At 60.2% G+C, this 18107-nt stretch overlaps 5 protein-coding genes across 5 annotated transcripts; 4 read left to right on the forward strand and 1 right to left on the reverse strand.

Moving 5' to 3' along the window:
- The first annotated feature begins 28 nt into the window (after window positions 1–28).
- Window positions 29–1917, forward strand: CCDC86 (coiled-coil domain containing 86). Its single transcript, XM_036385106.1, has 4 exons — window positions 29–240; window positions 558–687; window positions 999–1073; window positions 1554–1917. The coding sequence occupies exons 1-4, from the start codon at window positions 44–46 to the stop codon at window positions 1671–1673; spliced, it is 522 nt and encodes a 173-aa protein (XP_036240999.1). The 5' UTR covers window positions 29–43; the 3' UTR covers window positions 1674–1917.
- Window positions 1918–2537: 620 nt separating this feature from the next.
- Window positions 2538–5447, forward strand: LOC118687903 (acyl-coenzyme A amino acid N-acyltransferase 2-like). Its single transcript, XM_036385107.2, has 4 exons — window positions 2538–2585; window positions 3224–3693; window positions 4329–4531; window positions 4836–5447. The coding sequence occupies exons 2-4, from the start codon at window positions 3231–3233 to the stop codon at window positions 5421–5423; spliced, it is 1254 nt and encodes a 417-aa protein (XP_036241000.1). The 5' UTR covers window positions 2538–2585; window positions 3224–3230; the 3' UTR covers window positions 5424–5447.
- Window positions 5448–6731: 1284 nt separating this feature from the next.
- Window positions 6732–10984, forward strand: ZP1 (zona pellucida glycoprotein 1). The gene is made up of 13 exons (XM_036385105.1): window positions 6732–6891; window positions 7084–7205; window positions 7277–8024; window positions 8172–8236; window positions 8534–8882; window positions 8981–9124; window positions 9219–9403; window positions 9593–9690; window positions 9858–9985; window positions 10055–10244; window positions 10319–10469; window positions 10701–10785; window positions 10866–10984. The coding sequence occupies exons 1-13, from the start codon at window positions 6732–6734 to the stop codon at window positions 10982–10984; spliced, it is 2544 nt and encodes an 847-aa protein (XP_036240998.1).
- A 301-nt stretch (window positions 10985–11285) lies between these two features.
- On the reverse strand, window positions 11286–15324 carry PRPF19 (pre-mRNA processing factor 19). The gene is made up of 16 exons (XM_036384728.2): window positions 15209–15324; window positions 14889–15038; window positions 14568–14644; window positions 14347–14488; window positions 14172–14245; window positions 14000–14062; window positions 13873–13914; window positions 13713–13787; window positions 13514–13589; window positions 13250–13359; window positions 12956–13111; window positions 12809–12878; window positions 12435–12520; window positions 12039–12209; window positions 11838–11943; window positions 11286–11746 (listed from the first exon to the last, which is right to left on the reverse strand). The coding sequence occupies exons 1-16, from the start codon at window positions 15225–15227 to the stop codon at window positions 11649–11651; spliced, it is 1515 nt and encodes a 504-aa protein (XP_036240621.1). The 5' UTR covers window positions 15228–15324; the 3' UTR covers window positions 11286–11648.
- On the forward strand, window positions 15217–17659 carry TMEM109 (transmembrane protein 109). The gene is given in 5 exon segments (XM_036384729.2): window positions 15217–15340; window positions 15343–15576; window positions 16380–16594; window positions 16686–16788; window positions 16867–17659. Coding segments are annotated over 5 exon segments (1047 nt in total). The 3' UTR covers window positions 17238–17659.
- Window positions 17660–18107: the final 448 nt, after the last annotated feature.

Consider the following 18107-nt stretch of genomic DNA (forward strand, 5'->3'; position numbering starts at 1 on the left):
CTCTGACGTCATCTCTCCACGACGCCGCGGGGCCGCGTGGATCATGGAGGGGGAGAACGGGGGGACCCCGGGACCGGGACCAGGAGCGACCCCCGAGGGGCCCAGCGGGGCCCCCTCGGCTCCGGCCGCGGCTCGGCGGCGGCGGCGGAAAAGTGGCAAGAAGCGGCAGGAGGCGGTGGTAGCCATCCCGCGGGGCAAGCCCAAGTCGGGACGCGTGTGGAAGGATCCCGGGAAGAAGAGGTAGGAAGGGAGGCAGGGAATAGGGGCAGTTATTGGGGGGCTCTGGGCTCCAGAAGGACTCTTTGGGGGATCACGAGGGCTGGGGGAGTTTTGAGGGGGACAGGTTTGTTTGGGAGGCTTGTGAGCGGGTTCCGGAGGTATCCATGTGTTTTAGGAAGGATCCAGAGGTGACAGGGATGACTTGGAGGGGATGCTGAGGATGCCGTGGGCTGCTCCGCGCTTGGCGGAGTTTCATGGAACTCTGGAGAGGAGCTGGAGTGGCCCCGGCTGCATCCTGGGGTGTTTGGGGATCCAACACCTCCCGTGTGCCCGCGCAGGTTCTCCCACATGATCCAGGACAAGGCGCTCCGCAGCTCCTGGGCACGGAAAATGAAGGAGAGGCAGGAGAGGAAGCTGGTCCGGGATCTGGCACGGCAGCTGGAGGAAGCCAAGCAGAGGGAGAAAGAGGTAACAGGGCTTGGGAGCTAGAGAATTCCCGTCTTTCCCAAGTACAGTCCCACGTCTCTGCCCTCTTCCCGGGCCTCAGAGCTGGGGCAGAGCCCAGGAAAAGGGATGGAGAATTCCCTGTCCTGGTGCCAAATCCAGTCGCTGACGGTCACATGCCCCAAGTCACTGACTCGGAATAAACTCCCTGGGTCGATTCCAGCCTCACCCGGGTGGAAAAGCTGCTGGAATGACAGATTTCACACTTGGCTGGGCTTTGGGTTTAATCCCAGTGGAAGGGATGCTCAGGGAATGCTGTGGTGCTCCTCCCACAGGAAAAGAAGCGGCGGCGGGAGGAGAACCTGAAGCGGCGCCTGGAAAACGAGCGGAAAGCCGAGATTGTCCAAGTGGTGAGTCCCCTGTGCCAGCTGGGAACAGCCCTGGAGCACCCCACAACCTCCAGCCCCCTGTGGGGAACACCAGAATTCAGGGATAATGGGGTGGTGGAGTGAGGAAAATGCTGCGCTGGTGGGGATCCATGTGGGGAAATCGTGGCTTTTCCTTTGGGAAGAGACCTGGGAGCTCAGGGTGGGTGTCGCAAAGACCTCACCTGTGGGTGAGGATGGGGTTAGTTTTGGGATAAATCCCTTCCTAGATCCTGAAGGTGCTGGGAGGCTGGGAGCCCTCCATGTCCGTCCTGCCTCATTCCCACACTCTGCTCCATTCCTGGAAGTGCTCTGGGACAGGGCTTGGAGCAACCTGCAACCACTGGGAAGCGTCCCTGCCCATGGCCAGGCGGGGAACTGGATCATCCCTAAGGTCCCTTCCCACCCAAACAATTCCAGCATCCTGTGATTCCATGGAATCTCCTCTCCTTCCCTGTTTCCCAGATCCGGAACCCCCTGAAGCTGAAGAGGGCCAGGAAGAAGCAGCTGAGGCGGGTGGAGAAGCGGGACACGCTGGCCCTGCTCCAGAAGACGCCCGTGAGGCGCAGCACAGCCACGGAATGAGGCAGGATTTGGGATCCTGCTCCTCCCCAGGGGCTTCTCCTCAGCTCACCAGGCAGGAATCACTGCCAGGACCCTCAGTGTTGGACAAACAACGGGACAGAGCTGAGGGGGATGCGTTCCACAGGCACCTGCTGTGGGATCCCCACAGTCCCTGTGGAATCAGGATGTGGCCGGTGCCGGAGGCTGGAACAGAACTTTGCTTTCCCAAATTTGCCTTGTTCTTATAAAAATGAACTGAGACAGATTTGCCTCCAGTGGCTCTGGGGACTGAGGGCTCCAGGTGGGGCCTTCCCTAAGGCATTCCTAGGATTGGAGCGTGCCGTGGCCTCATTCTTTGCAGTTCCCCTTTCTCCAAAGGCGGAATTCCCATTGGGAATGAGCCATGGAACCTGTCAGCAGGGAAGGGGGTACGGTGTCACACACCTTCCTGTTGGGGGCAACGCTGGGAATTCGGTGGGGGTTGGAAGTTGGAAATCCACATGGATTTCTTAACATTCCTGTTTTTTCTTGGTCCATGGACACCCCTTTCTGCATTCCTGGGGAGGGATGTGGCTCTGAGCTGGGATGGAGGGGATGGGGGGACAAAGGGGTACACTGGGAGGAAAATGGGACTGCAGGAATCAGTGTGAAGCCCTGGGATGGGAATATGGGGCCCTGGAGCTTCATCCTGGGGTGGCAATTTTGGGGGGGGGCCCTGAATTGGAATGGGATGTGTCCCACCCATGACCAGGATGCGGGGAGTGCCACAGGGAATGTGGGGACTGACAGGAATTTTGGGGTGTGGCCGGTGCCAGGCAGGCACGGGGTCATGGGGCAGGAGGTCTCTGCCCTCACCATTCCGGGTTAATGATTTCCAAGGAATCCTCGAGCGTCTCCCTCTGCAGAGCCCACGGCCCAGCTGTGCCCAGCAGGGTAAGAGAAGGGGAAACTCGGGCCCTTGGGGGCTGATTTCCTGCTGGGATGGGTGTGGGAGAACCAGCAGAACCACAAGTCTCCTCCCAGGGCTGGACTGGGGCCAACATCCCAGTTCCCAGCCTGCCCTGCTGCACGGAGCGGGAGCGGGTTGCACGCAGGACCAGGGGGCTCGGAGCCCCTGGATCCCCACCCTGCTGCGGCTCCAGGGTGGGGAGGAGGAGGATAAGGAGGGGGGACAGTGGGTGCTGGGAATGGCGGGGCTGGGAGACACATGGAAAAGGGGTGTCCCGGCTGCCGGGTGAGTTTTGGAGCAGGGATGTGGGTTCAGAGGGTGGGAGGGGGTGAGGAAGGGAGGGGATGGGGACAGGGAAGCAGAGGATGGGGATCATGGAAGGAGGGGACCAGAGAAGGAGGGGACAAGGACCAGGAAAGAAGGGACAGGTACCATGAGGGGATGGGGGACATGGGAAAGAGGGATAGGGACATGGGAAGGAGGGATGCCAGCAGAACTATCTGGACCACAGACCCCATCCTGGGGGTCTCCCATGAGGATCCCTGGGGAAAGGCCACTGCCAGCCTCCCCCTCCTGGGCGTGGCAATCCCTGTGGGACACTCAGGGTGATTCCCATTCCCAGGTGCACCATGGTGGAGGTGACAGTGACGCCGCAGTCCTCGCTGGCCGACCGGCCGGTGCAGATCCGTGTGCAGGGACTGTCCCCATCCCAACTTGTCACGCTCCGGGCATGGCTGAAGGACGAGCAGGGCGAGTGCTTCCAATCCCGTGCCTTCTTCCGCGCTGATGAAGCGGGAGAGGTGGATCCGGGGCTCCATGCCGCCCTGGGGGGCAGCTATTCCGGGGTCTGGCCCATGGGGCTGCTGTGGTTCCTGCAGCCTGACACGCTGTTCCGGCGGCTGGTGAAGCGGGATGTGGCTGGCAGCCCCTTCCGCGTGCGGCTGGAAGTGTTGGACGGGCTCAGCCTGGGCACGGATCCGCGGGAGCAGCCGCTGGCATCCTGTGAGGCCGAGCGCTGGTACGTGGGCCCCGGAGTGCAGCGGGTGCCCATCCGTGAGGGAAGGGTCCGTGGCGCCCTGTTCCTGCCTCCTGGTGAGCACTGCGCAGGGGGGAATCCCGGGATATCAAACCCAGGGAGCGGGGAATTTTGGGACATCAAACCCAAGGAGCAGGAAATTCCAGGATATCAAACCCAGGGAGCGGGGAATTCCAGGATATCAAACCCAGGGAGCGGGGAATTCCAGGATATCAAACCCAGGGAGCAGGGAATTCCAGGATATCAAACCTAGGGACTGGCAGGGCGCTTGTTCTTGGGAGCCCTTCGGTGCCCAGCCTTGGGACTCCTGGGATAGCCAGCCAGTATTCCCTTGGGATACTGGACCTTGGGAGCCCTGGATACTGATACTGAGCCTTGGGATCCTGGGGATGTTAAACATGGGGACCCCTGGGAAACAGCACTGGGACTCCTGGGATGCTAAACCATAAAATGCCTGGGTTGTCCAGCCCTGGAAGCCCTGGGTTAGCAAACCTCGGGATGCCTGGGATGCCCAAAGTTGGGATTCCTGGGTTATCCAGACTTGGGATCCTTGAGATATCAAACCTTAGGATCTTGGGACCCCCAGGATACTGGACCTTGTGCCCCCTGGGATGCCCAGCCATGGAACCTCTGGGATGCAGGACAGCAGGGGTGGCTACCCATCCCTGACATTCTCCCTGTCTTCCCACAGGTCCGGGCCCCTTCCCCGGAGTCATCGACCTGTTTGGGGGTGCGGGGGGGCTGATTGAGTTCCGGGCAGGGCTCCTGGCCAGCCGGGGCTTTGCCGTGCTGGCCCTCGCCTTCTTCGCCTACGACGACCTGCCCCGAGTCCTGGCCCAGCTGGACCTGGAATATTTTGAGGAAGCAGCAGAGCTGCTGCTCCAGCATCCCAAGGTGAGTCCTGGAGTGTGGAGAAAGCCACCTGTCAGCCAGGATGTGCTTGGGGACAACTGGACATCCAGGTGGCCAGGGATTGTCCTGGGGACCAGGAATGTCCTGGGGACATCCTCATCCTGGTGAGCAGGAAGTATCCCAGGTGGCCAGGGGTAGTGTCCCAGGGCTATCCTGAGCACCAGGAATGTCCCAGGGACTGGGGGATATCCCATGAGGACACCCTTGTCCTGCCACCCAGGGATGTCCCAGTAAATGTATCATCCCTGAGTATTATCCCAGCTGGCTCCATTTCCTCTTCCTTCAGGTCCGAGGCCCTGGCCTGGGTGTAGTGGGCGTCTCCAAAGGCGCAGAGGTGGCCTTGGCCATGGCCACCTTCCTGCCACAGGTGGTGGCCACGGTGTGGATCAACGGCACGAGCTTCCTGTATGGAAACCCTCTGCTCTACAAGGATCTGCGCATTCCTGCCATCCCCTACCACACCGAGCGCGTCCTGTTCACCGAGGTGGGAGCCATGGACAACTCGGCCATCTTCGACGACCCCCGGGACGCCGCCCACCGCGCCTCGGCCATCCCGGTGGAGAGGATCCGGGGAAAGGTGCTGTTTGTGGTGGGAGAGGCCGACCGCAGCTTCAACAGCAAGCTCTTTGCTGAGCTGGCCCTGGCGCGGATGCCGCTGGAGAGCGGCCGGGTCCTGTCCTACCCCGGCGCCGGGCACCTGATCGAGCCCCCCGGATCCCCCCTGTGCAGCAACTCCGCCATCCGCGGCACTCCCAAGCCAGTGGCGTGGGGAGGAGAGCTCCAGGCCCACGCCCGGGCACAGGAACATTCCTGGCAGGAGATCCTGCAGTTCTTGGAGCTCCATCTGGGGTCGGTTGCTGCCATGAAGCTGTGAGGGGTAGGGAGAAGGGGTGGTGGTCACCGGGATTGTCACTGTGGGGAATAAAGTGTCACCACTGGTGGCTGCTGCCTGTGTTCCTGGGGGATGATGTGTGGGACAAAGGTTGGACACAGATTTAGATTTGTTGGAGATATTTGGGAGATGCATCAGATATATGTTGGATACATGTGGGATATACATCAGATATATATAGGATGTATATTGGACATGTGGGATAGATATATTGGATATATACTGGCTATATATTGGACATATATATAGGATATATATTGGATACATATGGAACATATAGAACAGACAGCCCAGACATATATTGGAAGTATATAGCACATATATAAAATAGATGTTAGACCTATATCTATATATATCTATATCTTATATATATATATCTTGTATATATGTATGTGTGTATATATATATGTATATATGTGTGTATATATATATATACATATATATACACACACACACACATATATATATATAGGACATATATGGGGCACATATAGAACATACATTGGCCATATATCAGCCCAGCTGTGGCTCTGGGGTCACACTGCTCTCTCTGCAGCTGCCCTCACTTCCAGAGGAGGTTTGAGGGAATCACATCCAGGCCCTGGCTCCTCTGGCTGGGATCCCTGTGCTCCTGGGACCTGGCGTGACCCCATTCCCACACCCAGGGCATGGGACAGGGAGTGGCTGTGACTGTCACTCTGGGAAGGGTGGGGAGGGGTGATGCAGTGTAATCCGCAGTAAAGATAAATCCCAGAAGGGAAACTTGGGGAAAGGTAGGTACAGGGAACGCACATGGAGGACTTTGGATTCCCTGTGGCACTGCCAGCAGGGCACAGCAGGGATCTGGGGTAACTTTCTGATTCCCTGTCCCTCAGGTGTCACTGTGACCATGCCACTGTGTCCCCTGGTCCCGTGGCTATTCCAGAAGTGGCATGTCCAGATGTCACTGCTGTCCCCACTAGCTCTGTGCAGGTGGGCACACACCAGCCTCCTCCTTTCCCCCTGGATAACTTGATCCAGCTGGGCATCCCGCCTGGCACCAGTTCCATTCCCTGGTCACTGGGACAGCCTCCAAGTGTGGGATAAGCTCAGTTTGTCCCTGGTCACTGTGACACAGCCACAGGAGCTGAGCACAGGGCTGGGGCACTGAGGTCACCAGTGGCAGGGGAGCGAGGAGCCCTGGGCAGAGCTCATCCCACGGGATCAGCTGATCCTGATCCTCCCCCGCATCCCAGCCATCCGGATATAAATCCACACCGCAGAGCCCCGTGCTCCGTCCGTGTAACCGCCATGGGACGGAGCTGCTCCTTCCTCCTGCTCCTCTTCCTCCTGTCCCCATGGCCCAGAGTCACGGTGGCACTCCTGCAGTACCGCCACGACTGCGGAGAGTTGGGAATGCAGCTCCTGGTCTTCCCGCCCCATGGCCGCACTGTCCGCTTCAAGGTTCTGGGTGAGTGGGGGACTCCCTGGATCCCCTTGGGGTGCTGCATTTCTCTGGGATTCCCCGCAGTCCCAGCGTGTTCTGTGGTGATGGTGTCCCAGTGGGATGAGCCCCCATGGCATGGATGAGCTGTTGCTGCTGCCTGGGGGGTTTCCATGCACATGGATGTGTCACATCCCCGTGTCCATGGTGTCCCTCCAGACGAGTTTGGCTCCCGCTTTGACGTGGCCAACTGCTCCATCTGCCTCCACTGGCTGAATTCCAGGGACGATGGCTCTGTCATCTTCTCCTCTGGCTACAAGGGCTGCCACGTCCTGTTCAAGGTGACGCTCCCGTCCCCTCCATGGTCCCCTCCAGCAGGATGGGGGTGACTGTCCCTCGTGTCCCCCCTCAGGAGAACCGCTACGTCCTGCGGGTGCAGCTGGAGGAGCTGTTGTCCAGCGGGATCCCCATCACCTCCTACGAGGTCAACATGACCTGCCCCAAGCCAGGTGGCTCTGAGATGCTCCCAGATGGAACCCAGGAGAAGACCCGGGACAGCGGAATGGTGTTCTCCCACACCGGCCTGCACCAGGTCTCGGAGTCCTCCCTCACCCTCACGGGATCCCACTTCTCATCCCAAGATCACGTGGAGCAGGTTCACACCGTGGGACAGTACCAGCCCAGCTCAGTGCTTCCCGGGATCCCGCACCATTCCAGTCCAGCCCAGTCGGGGCTTCTGTCCCAGCCTGGTGGGGTTCATCCTGTCAACCAAATCCAGGGAAGCTTCTTCCACCCAGCAGTGCAGCCCCCCCAGCCTGGGGGGCAGAGCCAGCCAGGGTTCCTTCGCCCAGTGCTTGTATCCCAAAACCATCCCAGTTTGGGGCATCACGGGGGGCAGACACAGCCGGGGCACCTGCGTCCAGGGTCTGTATCCCAAAATCAGCCTGGGATGATGCATTCTGTGGGTCAAAACCAACCAGGGATTCGCCCAGGGTCTGTATCCCAAAATCAGCCTGGGATGATGCATTCTGTGGGTCAAAACCAACCTGGGATTCGCCCAGGGTCTGTATCCCAAAATCAGCCTGGGATGATGCATTCTGTGGGTCAAAACCAACCAGGGATTCGTCCAGGGTCTGCATCCCACAACCAACCAGGGATTCGTCCAGGGTCTGCATCCCACAACCAACCAGGGATTCGTCCAGGGTCTGCATCCCACAACCAACCAGGGATTCATCCAGGGTCTGCATCCCACAACCAGCCTGGGATGATGCATGCTGGGGGTCAAAACCAACCAGGGATTCGTCCAGGGTCTGCATCCCACAACCAACCAGGGATTCGTCCAGGGTCTGTATCCCAAAATCAGCCTGGGATGATGCATGCTGGGGGTCAAAACCAACCAGGGATTCGTCCAGGGTCTGCATCCCACAACCAACCAGGGATTCATCCAGGGTCTGCATCCCACAACCAACCAGGGATTCGTCCAGGGTCTGTATCCCAAAATCAGCCTGGGATGATGCATTCTGTGGGTCAAAACCAACCAGGGATTCGTCCAGGGTCTGCATCCCACAACCAACCAGGGATTCGTCCAGGGTCTGTATCCCAAAATCAGCCTGGGATGATGCATTCTGTGGGTCAAAACCAACCAGGGATTCGCCCAGGGTCTGTATACCAAAACCAACCAGGGATTCGCCCAGGGTTTGTATCCCCCAACCAGCCTGGCTTGACCTCCACTGGTGCCCAGACTCCAGCAGGATTCCTGCACCCGGGACCTCAGCTCTTAAACCAGCCAGGAATATCTCGTCCCGGTCAACCCTCCAACTCCCAAACCGGGCTCCCAGGCCACACTGGGCTGCTCCATCCCAGCCCGGCTTTGGTGCACCCAGGACTCTCATCCTGGCCAGGTTTCATTAGCCCTGGACTCCAGGCTGAGCCCCAGCCTGGATTGCTGCATCCTGGGATTCACACCCAGCCCAGCCTGCTGCAGCCTACAGCGCTCTTCTACCCCTCGCCAGGGGCAGGTAAGGCAGGAAGATGGGATGCTGGGACAAAGGGAAATGGCCTCGAGGTGCTTTTTCAACCCACATTCCTGCTGTGCCCCCTCTCTGCTTCCCTCCAGGAACGCAGCTGACCCGGGAGCAGTGCCAGGTGCCGGTGGGCCGGATGCCGTGCGTGGCTCCACAGGGACGGGATGCATGCCTGCAGGCGGGATGCTGCTATGACGATATGGACCGCACCACGCCCTGCTATTACGGGAATACCGGTAGGACAGCCGGAGGGCACGTCCCAAAAATCCCTCCCCAGCACCCACCGGGAGAGGGTGCTCAGAGTGATGGAGCCTCTCCGTGGTGTCGCAGCCACCGTGCAGTGCCTGCTGGAGGGACACTTTGTCCTGGTGGTGCCGCGGGGAATGGTGGCCCTGCCGTACAACCTGGACAGCGTGCGGCTGGCCAGCGGCCAGGCGGGATGCGAGCCCCGCCACGTGTCCGAGGCCTTCGTCATGTTCCGCTTCCCGGTCACCCACTGCGGCACCACCGTCCAGGTAGGGCGGGAAAACCCCGGAGAACCCCCAGGTGGGCCTGGTGGGGTCACTCCAGGATAGAAGTGCGCCCAGGATGCCCCCAGTCCCTCCAGAACTTCAATGAAAAACTCGCCCACATGCTGCCTCCTGCCTCGAATCCTGATCCGTGCATCCCCCGGGATGTTTCCCATCCCGGTGTTCCCTGCACAGGTGATCGAGGACATGCTGATCTATGAGAACCAGCTCATCTCCACCATCGATGTCCAGGGATCCCCCCGTGGCTCTGTCACTCGGGACAGTGTCTACATGTAAGGGAAGAGGGTGGAAAAATCGAGGCAGAGAGCCTGGATTCCCCCTTGGATCAAACCAACCCTCGCTCCTGCTATATCCCCGGTGGTGTCCCCACAACTTGGGTGAAGGAGGGGCTGATGGAGGATTTGGGAGTCTCCCACTTTTCTCTCCCTCTTTTCCCCAGTCTCCGAGCTCGGTGCATCTACAACTCCAGCGACCTCCTTCCCTTGGGAGTGGAGGTGGCCGTGCCCCCCACGGCCGCCCCCCTGGCCATGCCGGGCCCGCTGGGGCTCCAGCTGCGGATTGCCACCGGTGAGTGCTCCCTATCCCTCTCCCCATCCCGCTCCCCATCCCACTCAACCCCTCCCAACATTCCCACAGACGAATCCTACAGCTCCTACCACGCTGTGGGTGACTTCCCCCTGGTGAGGGTGCTCCGGGACCCCATTTACGTGGAAGTCCGTCTGCTCCAGAAGACGGATCCCAATTTGGTGCTGGTGCTGCACCACTGCTGGGCCTCCCCTGGCTCCCACGCCACATCCCAGCCCCAGTGGCCCATCCTGGTGGAAGGGTAAGTGGAAAAGGATGGGAAGATGGAAGTGAGGGGGTCACTGCGCTGACACAGTGTCCTTGTTTCCCACCCAGGTGTCCCTTCCAAGGGGACAACTACAGGACACGGCTGATTCCGATGGGTCCGGCGTCTCCAGAGCTGCCCTTCCCAAGCCACTACCAGCGCTTTGTCATCTCCACCTTTGCCTTTGTGGAGCCCCCCAGAATGGCTGTGCTGGAGGGGGAGGTGAGGGGGATCCCCCTGAATCCATGTGTTGAGAATCTCTCATCCCAACACCCCCAAACCCACCCCAGCACTGAGCTCACTTTCAGCTGCCCATAATCCTTTCCTGTTGGGAAGCTCACGCTACTTTTGGGAGGTTCCTCAAGGCTTGGGGATGCTTTCCTGGGAATCTCTTCAGGCTCGGGGACCCTTTTTGGGGATCCCAGGTGAGGCTGGCATTCCTGTGGCTCCCAGGTGTACATCTCCTGCAGCGCCTCCGTGTGCCACCTGGCCCAGCCGGAGCCCTGCCGGCCCTCCTGCCAGCTGGGAGTGCCCTCACGTGAGTCTGGGAGCCTCCAGGGATTTGGGAAGACCTCTACATGTCCCACTCTTCCCAAGCCAACCTGCTGCTCCCCACAGGAGCACGGAGGTCTCTGGGGAATAGGAGCACAGGTGACAGCACAGGGACAGTCACATCCCAGGGATGCCTTGTCTTTCCTGAGGTTCCCAAGAGAGGGAGAACTCAGCAGAGAGGCTGAGGAGTAAGTGCCTTCTGCTCCCTAAAAACCCCTTCCTCCCAAACACCCCTTCATCCTTCTAAATTATCTCTTCCCTCTCCTCCTCCTTCCAGCTCCAGCCTCTACCTGGGTGCTGTTGGATGTCTCTGGGAAAGCTGGAAAAATAAAACTAGTGCAAAACACGTCTCTAAGGGTGGTTTGTCCTTTGGAGGGGAGGAAAGAGGGTCCCTCATCCCCATTCCCAAGCTGGCAGCAGCCACAGATCCCCCAAATCCCACCCTGCTACACCCCAGCCCTTGACAGGAGCCTTTTCCAGCTGAGATGACAGGGAATAATTCTTTATTTCCATACTGAAACTAAGTAACTGCTTACAAAACTGCACAGTCCTCCCTCCCCTCCCTCCCTCCTTCCACACATCCCGGCCTCTAACTTCCACCAGCACCGGGATTGAGGCTTTTTGTCAAATCAGTTACAATCACAAAACAATCTAAAGGCAGAAAACACACAGAATTGGGAAAAAAACCTAAACAATAAATCCATGGAGCACGGGGAAGGCAATGTCTGACTTCCCTTACACCAACAGCTACAACAGGGGAGCTTGATAATCCCACCTGGATAATCCCACCTGGATATTCCCACCCACCTCCCACCCCGAATCCCAAAAATCCCAGCCCCACTTCCAGGGCTACAGGCTGTAGAACTTGAGGCTCCGATCCATGCCTGTGGAAGCGATGAACTTGGCATGGTGGCCAAAGGCCACTCCTGTGGTCAGACCACTGTGCTCTGGGGACAGAAAACAATCCACGGTCACAATTGCGAGTGGATTTGTCCCATTCCCGCCCCAGCCACTTCCATGATTCCCAGAACCCCTCACCTGTGAAGTGGAGGATCTCTGTCCACTGCTTGCAGATGTAGATCTGGACATCAGTCCCGCCCAGTGCCAGGTAGGTCCCGCTCTGGTCGAAAATCAGGGATTTCACCTGCAGAGAAGAATCACAACAAGGCATTTAAAAAGCTCCCAAAAAGGCTTTTCTGGCATGCCACAACCCCTGGAGCAGAGAGGGACATCACACACCTCGAAGTTGTTATCCAGCTGCAACGTCTTGAAGTTCTTGAGCTTCCTCAAATCCCAGAGCTTGACGGAGGAGTCGTCGGCTGCCGTGGCCAGGTAGTATCCGTTCTCGGAGAAGGCGATGCTGGTGATGGGGCCCGAGTGTCCCGGGAAGTTGGCCACGTTGGTGCGTTCCTGGGGACAAGGTGGGCACAGGGAATCACAGAGCTGGGATGTGGCATCGTTCCCAACCGGCCTGCATGGTCACAGTGTCACCAGCGGCTGCTCTGCAGCTGGAACCTTGGGACTTTTGGAGAAACCTCCAAAAACATTCCTCAAAGTCCTGCTCCTTGGACTGATCCCCCAACCAAGCTCGGACACCCCAAACCCCTGTTCTCACACATTCTCATCAGCCCTCACCTTCAGATCCCAGATCTTGATTTGGGAATCCATCGTTCCCGTCCCAAAAATGAGCCCGTCCGGGTGGAACTGGGCACAGGTGAGAGCTGTGGAGACAGTAGGGAATCAGACGCTTGGGAAGACTCCCAAGAGGGTTAGGAAGAGTTGGAAGGTTGGGAAGGCTCAAGAGGGTTGGGGAGAGTCACAGGGTTGGGAAGATACAGGGAGTTGGGAATATTTTGAGAGTTAGGAACACTCAAGAAGGTTGATGAGATTGGAAGGGTTGGGAAGACTCAGGAAGGTTGGGAAGGCTACCAAGAGCCCTCCAAAGGAGCTCCCATGAACTCCAAGAGCCAAGGGATGCCCAGAATGGGATAATCGACCCCAAGGCTTACCACATCCAGAGCTCTCATCCGTCACCTTGGTGAGGACGCGGCCGGTCTGGATATCCGAGAAAGCCCAGTACTGGGAGAGAGAAAGAGCGTTGGATATGGGAAGGGTGGGAAGCAAAGGTGGGAGCTGTGGGATGGGGAGGGATTCACCTGATCATCCGAGGAGCTGAGCAGGTAATCACCCGTGGCGTGGAGGCTGAGCCCGGTCACGGAGCCCTCGTGGGCACGGACCACCTGGACACAGGAGGCGTTGGGAACGGACCAGATCCGGATCGTGGCGTCGGGAGAAGCCGAGAACACCAAGTCCTGCACAAGGACAACACCAGAAGGTTCACACGGGAAGAATTCACCTCTCTGAGAACTCCCAGCAGGAGATTCCAGCGGAGAAGGGTGCTGATATCCAGACTTGAGGCATCCTGGAAGTGAGGAAAGAGCCAGACGCACCTGGGATGGGTGGAAGACGACGCTGGTGACTTTCTTGGTGTGGCCCTTGAGCGTGGCCAGGATCTGCTCCGAGCTCTTGTCGAACACGATGACGTTTTTGTCGGCTCCACCTGGAAAACCGAGCGGAAAGCGCTGGAATGGGAGTGTGGGGCCAACCAAACCCAAATCCACCTGCCTTATGTCCCTTGTTCCCCTTCAAATTCCCAAAAACACAGAGAAAGAGATCTATTCCCAGTTGGGAAACCCCCAGGAAAGCTCCCTTACCAGTGAGGATCTTGTTGGTGTCGGAAGGACACAGATCTAAGGCAAGAATTCCTGGGATGCTGGCACTGTGCAGCCCCTGTGTGAGGGAGGAGAACCCCAAATTACTGCCACAAGCAGCAAAACCCTCCCAAAAGCAATCAAGAAGCAATTCCCAGCTCCATGTGGGAGTTTCCCAGTCTTTTCCCCTCCCAGCACTCACCACATGCGAGGCCACCTGCCGGTACTTGCTGAGCTCCTCTGGCTTCACCAGCTCCTCTGGGACTGTCTTGCCCCTCTGGAAAAATCAGGGATAAACATCAGCCTTGGCTGGAGCATGGCACATCCCAGCTCCCTCTAAATCCTTGGATAAGGCCACTCACCTTCTTACGCTCCGTGGTCAGCACTGTGGCCTTGTCTTGGAGCTAGAAAACAAGAGGAGGGTGGGCACAGAGCAGGAATTCTGCGATGGAGAGATGGAGAGGGGAACACATGGAACACTGCCCCTACCTTCTGGATGATCTCTGGGGTCATTCCTGCCAGCTCTCCCAGATCCATGGCCTCGCCAGCGCCCTGCGTGGCACACAGAGAAGGGACATGCAGAGAGGAAATTCAGGAGCAATGAGTGGGAAAAGGGTTGGGAATGAGCGGGAAAAGGGCCGGGATGGGGAGCAGGACTCACGGCCACGTTGGGCTGCGCTGACGGCACCGCCTGGGGCACGATGAGCCCGGCCTGAGGCTTCAGCGTGGCCAGAGCTGCAAAAACACGACAGGTTTAAAGGAACACCGGGATAAAGCACTTCCCAGCACCCCTTCCCAGGAATGCCAGATGTGGGAATGCCCCGTGTGCGTGTCACCTTCTCTGGCGGCAGTGACCTCCTTGGTGAGGCGGGCGATGACCCTGCAGGCGGCGTCGTGCTGGTACAGGGCGTGGGACAGCTCCTGGCGCGTGGTCTGCAGCTGCTGCCGCAGAGTGAAGCTGTGCAGCATCACGGCATCCTGCCGGGAAGCGCCGCCGTCAGCCGGGGAACAGCGCCGGGATCCCGGCCCCCCGGCAGCCCCCCCGGCACTCACTCACCCACTCGTCCTGCAGGGCTTTCAGGATGGCCGGGATGCTGGTGGCCGAGGGGGGCTTGGGCCGGATCGGGTGGGCGACTGGAAGAAAGATGGACGCATCATCCATGTCCCTGATATCCCTATGGATATGGCACTCCCATCCCTTGCCTTTGCCATTTCACCATCTCTCCTTCGCCCCTCTCCTTCCCGGCCTCCACAGCTGAGTTTGGCACCTCAAACCCCAGAACACCTCGGGCACTGCCATTCCCGCCCCCGAGAGAGCCACTTTTCCCGGGAGAGGCGCTTTTCCCGGGAAAGCCTTTCCCACGCCCGTTCCCGGCACCTTTGATGTCGATGAGCTGCTCCTCGGACAGCGGCTGGTTGTTGACAGGGTCGGTGCCGTTCTCCGCGATGTATTTCTCGATCAGCCGCCGCTCGTACACGTGGTTGGACACCGGCGACACACATGGGTGCTCCGGGACCTCGTTGGAAACTGCGGGAGAAAGGGAAGGATGGGACGGGACGGGAACAGGCTTTGGGAACTCCCTGCCCGGTGATCCCCCTGTGAGACCCCGACTGTCCCCGCCCCGCAGCCCGGGACGCCCCGTTCGGTAGCGCTCCCCCCCCCCCGCACTCCCGCGGCCGCTCTCTCTCCGCACTCACTGGAGCAGATGAGCGCCATGGCGGAGGCCGGGGGGTCGCGGCGCGCCGGTTACGGCCCCGCTGCCCTTCCGAAGCTGTTTCCGGTTCTCCTTTCCGGTCCGGGATCCCGGTTCCGGTTCCGGTTGGCGCGCGCGGCCCCCGCGCCGCTCCCGAGCGCTCACGCGTGCGCCGCCGCCGCCGGAACCGGAAACGCTCCCGGCATCCCCCGCGCTCCCCCGGCCGGCGGGAACGGCGCTTCCCGGCGTGCACCGCGCACCGCCTCCCGCCTCCTGCTGTTGCCATGGGGACCGCGCTCCCGGCGTGCCCCGCGGCCGTCCCGGGGACTACAGCTCCCGGCGTGCCCCGCGGCGGAGCCGAGGGAAGCCCCGGTGAGGGGGGGTCGGGGGGGACCCCGGGGTGGGGGGTGGAATTCGGGGAAAATTGGGGCAAATTCGGGGAAGCCGGGGGGGGAATGGAGGGAAAGTGGGCGGGGAGCGCTCCAGGGGGGGATAGGCGGGATGAGGGAGCCGCGGGGGGGGGTCCTGGGGGGGATCCCGGGGGAACCCGGGGGATCCTGCGGGGAGGGGGGGGGACAGTGGGAGGTGGGTACAGAGGGGCCTGGGGGGGATCCTGGGAGGATCCGAGGGATCCCGGACACCCCGGAGATGTGGGTGGGGTGCGCACAGAGGGATTTGAGGATCCAGTGGGCATTGGGGAGATCCAGGGAAGTCTGGGGGGATTTGGGGGATCGTGGAGGGTGGAGGGCCCTGAGCGGAGGGGCGGGCACAGGGGCGATCGGGGTTCCAGGGGAATGGAGGGAACTGGGCGGGGCTGGGCACAGTGGGACTGGGGAGATCCTGGGGGGACTGGGGAGAAATGGGGAGCAGGGGGGGTCTCGGGGGTGGCAGTGTCCCCTCCTGGAGCACCCCGCTCCCTCCTTTGGGAAGGGGTGCCCCCCCTTCCCAGCCAGGCCCGGTGCCCTTGGCTGTGTCCCGCTGACTCTGGTCTATCCCAAAAATAGCCAGGACACCCAGGCCTGTGCTGAGGGGGGGCATGGAACTGGGCTGTGGGACCTCCAGCCTCCCCTCCTGCTTGGGGCACCCCAAAACCAGCAGGTGGACCCCAAAACCAGCAGGGTTTCCTCCTCCCAGCACCCCCACATGTCTCTTTGCCCACAGATCCCGGGTTCCAGGATGGGGAGTACCTGTGGGGCACCAGGCCCTGCTGGCCCTGCTGCTGTGGATCCCATTCCTCATGGGATCGGCGGGGGACGGAACCAAGGATGGCCAGGAGGGATTCCGGGGACATGCCACCACCTCCGATGACCTGCTGCTCCGGCTGGGAAGATCCACTTGGGACACCCTGGAAAACTGGGTGGGACACCAGCCCCTGCGGATGGTGGCGGAGGTGGGATGCCCATTCCCAAACTTTCCCTGGAGTTCCTTGTGCAGGGGCGCGGGACATTTTCCCACTCCCTTTTCCCCATCTTTCCCCGCAGAGCCTCTCCACCACCCTCTGGATCGTTTCCTCTGGGATCTCAGCAGCCCTGACCACTCTCTGTGGGATCCTGGGGGATCTCCTGGCCGCCTCCAGCATCAACGGTGAGTGGGGCTCACCCCGTGGGACGGCTCCTGCCCCCATTCCTGGTGCCACTGCTGACTCCCAGATCCCATTCCCAGGCCACCGGCTGGTCCGAGCAGCAGCGCTGGCTCCCGGGGAAGTGCAGAGGGTGCTCCTGTGGGCAGTGGCCGCCCTGGTGGGATCCTGGGTGCTAGCCCGGCTCCGAAGGCTGCTGCTCCCACTGCTCCGTGGCGTGAAGCTTTTCTTCTTCCTGGGAGCCTTCCTGCACGTGGCGGCTTCGCAGGAGAGCCCCACGGTGCAGGCGGGAATGCTGCTGGGCCTGTGGCTGCTCTACACCTTCCTGGGCAGCCTGGTGGCATCCCCGGATCCCAGCGCCCGGCTGGATGCGGCCGTGAAGAGCCTGGAGTGGAAGGTGGAGGAGCTGCGGCGGCGCCAGAAGTTTGGGGGGCCCCGGAACCGGGAGGATTGAGCTCCCCTGAAGCTTCCCCAGAGCTTGGCTCCACCATCCCAAGCATCCCGAGCATGTGTCCCTGCGCTCTGCTGAGCCCCCTGCACCCCCAGCGCTGCTTCCCGGTTCTCCCAGGGGTCCTGGGGGCCCCCCATCCCTCTGGGAGCACCCCAAAATTGGGGGCTGTGCCTTGCCACACGTGCCACAAGTGCCTTCACCCCAAAAGCCCCCACACACCCCAAGAGTGGGAGAAGAGCTCCCACATTCCCTGCTCACCAGGGATGCTGGCCCAGCCCAGCCAGCTTGGGGTGCAGAGGGGATCCCATTCCCCGTGCCGGGGGCTCTGCTTGTTTTGGGGTCCCCTCACTGTCAGGTTTTGGGTTTTAAGCTGCTTTTTAAACGGTTTTGATAATGTGGTTTGGAATAAAGATGGATTTATCCGGCCTGGCCCTGCTGCTTTCCCAGGGGATGGGGGTCAGGCTCAAGCCAGCCCCCAAGTCCATTCAGGGTGGAAAGGGAGGAGGAGGAAGAGGAGGAGGAGGAAGGTAGTTTATCCATGCCAGGATCCCACTGTCCTCCAGCTGTTCCTGCTGTGCTTCCCGCTCGCTCCGTGCCCCTCACCGTGGATGTCCTTGTCCTTCCCATGTCCCCAGTATCCATGGTGGAACAGGGAAAGATGGATGGCAGCTGGGGGAAGAATTCCCACCCTCCTGCTCTGCTCCGGGGTGGCCTGGGGTGTCCGGTGCTGGGTGGGGCTGGGAATGGGATGAAGAGCAAGGATTGGGATGGGGATGAGGAAGAGGATGAAGAGTAGAGATGGGGATGAGGAACGGGATGAGGGTCGGAATGGGGAGCAGGGATGGTAATGGGGAATGGGGTGAGGATGAGAAT

This window comes from Molothrus ater, chromosome 6, assembly GCF_012460135.2.
Source record: "Molothrus ater isolate BHLD 08-10-18 breed brown headed cowbird chromosome 6, BPBGC_Mater_1.1, whole genome shotgun sequence".
NCBI classification, from domain to species: Eukaryota; Metazoa; Chordata; class Aves; order Passeriformes; family Icteridae; genus Molothrus; species Molothrus ater.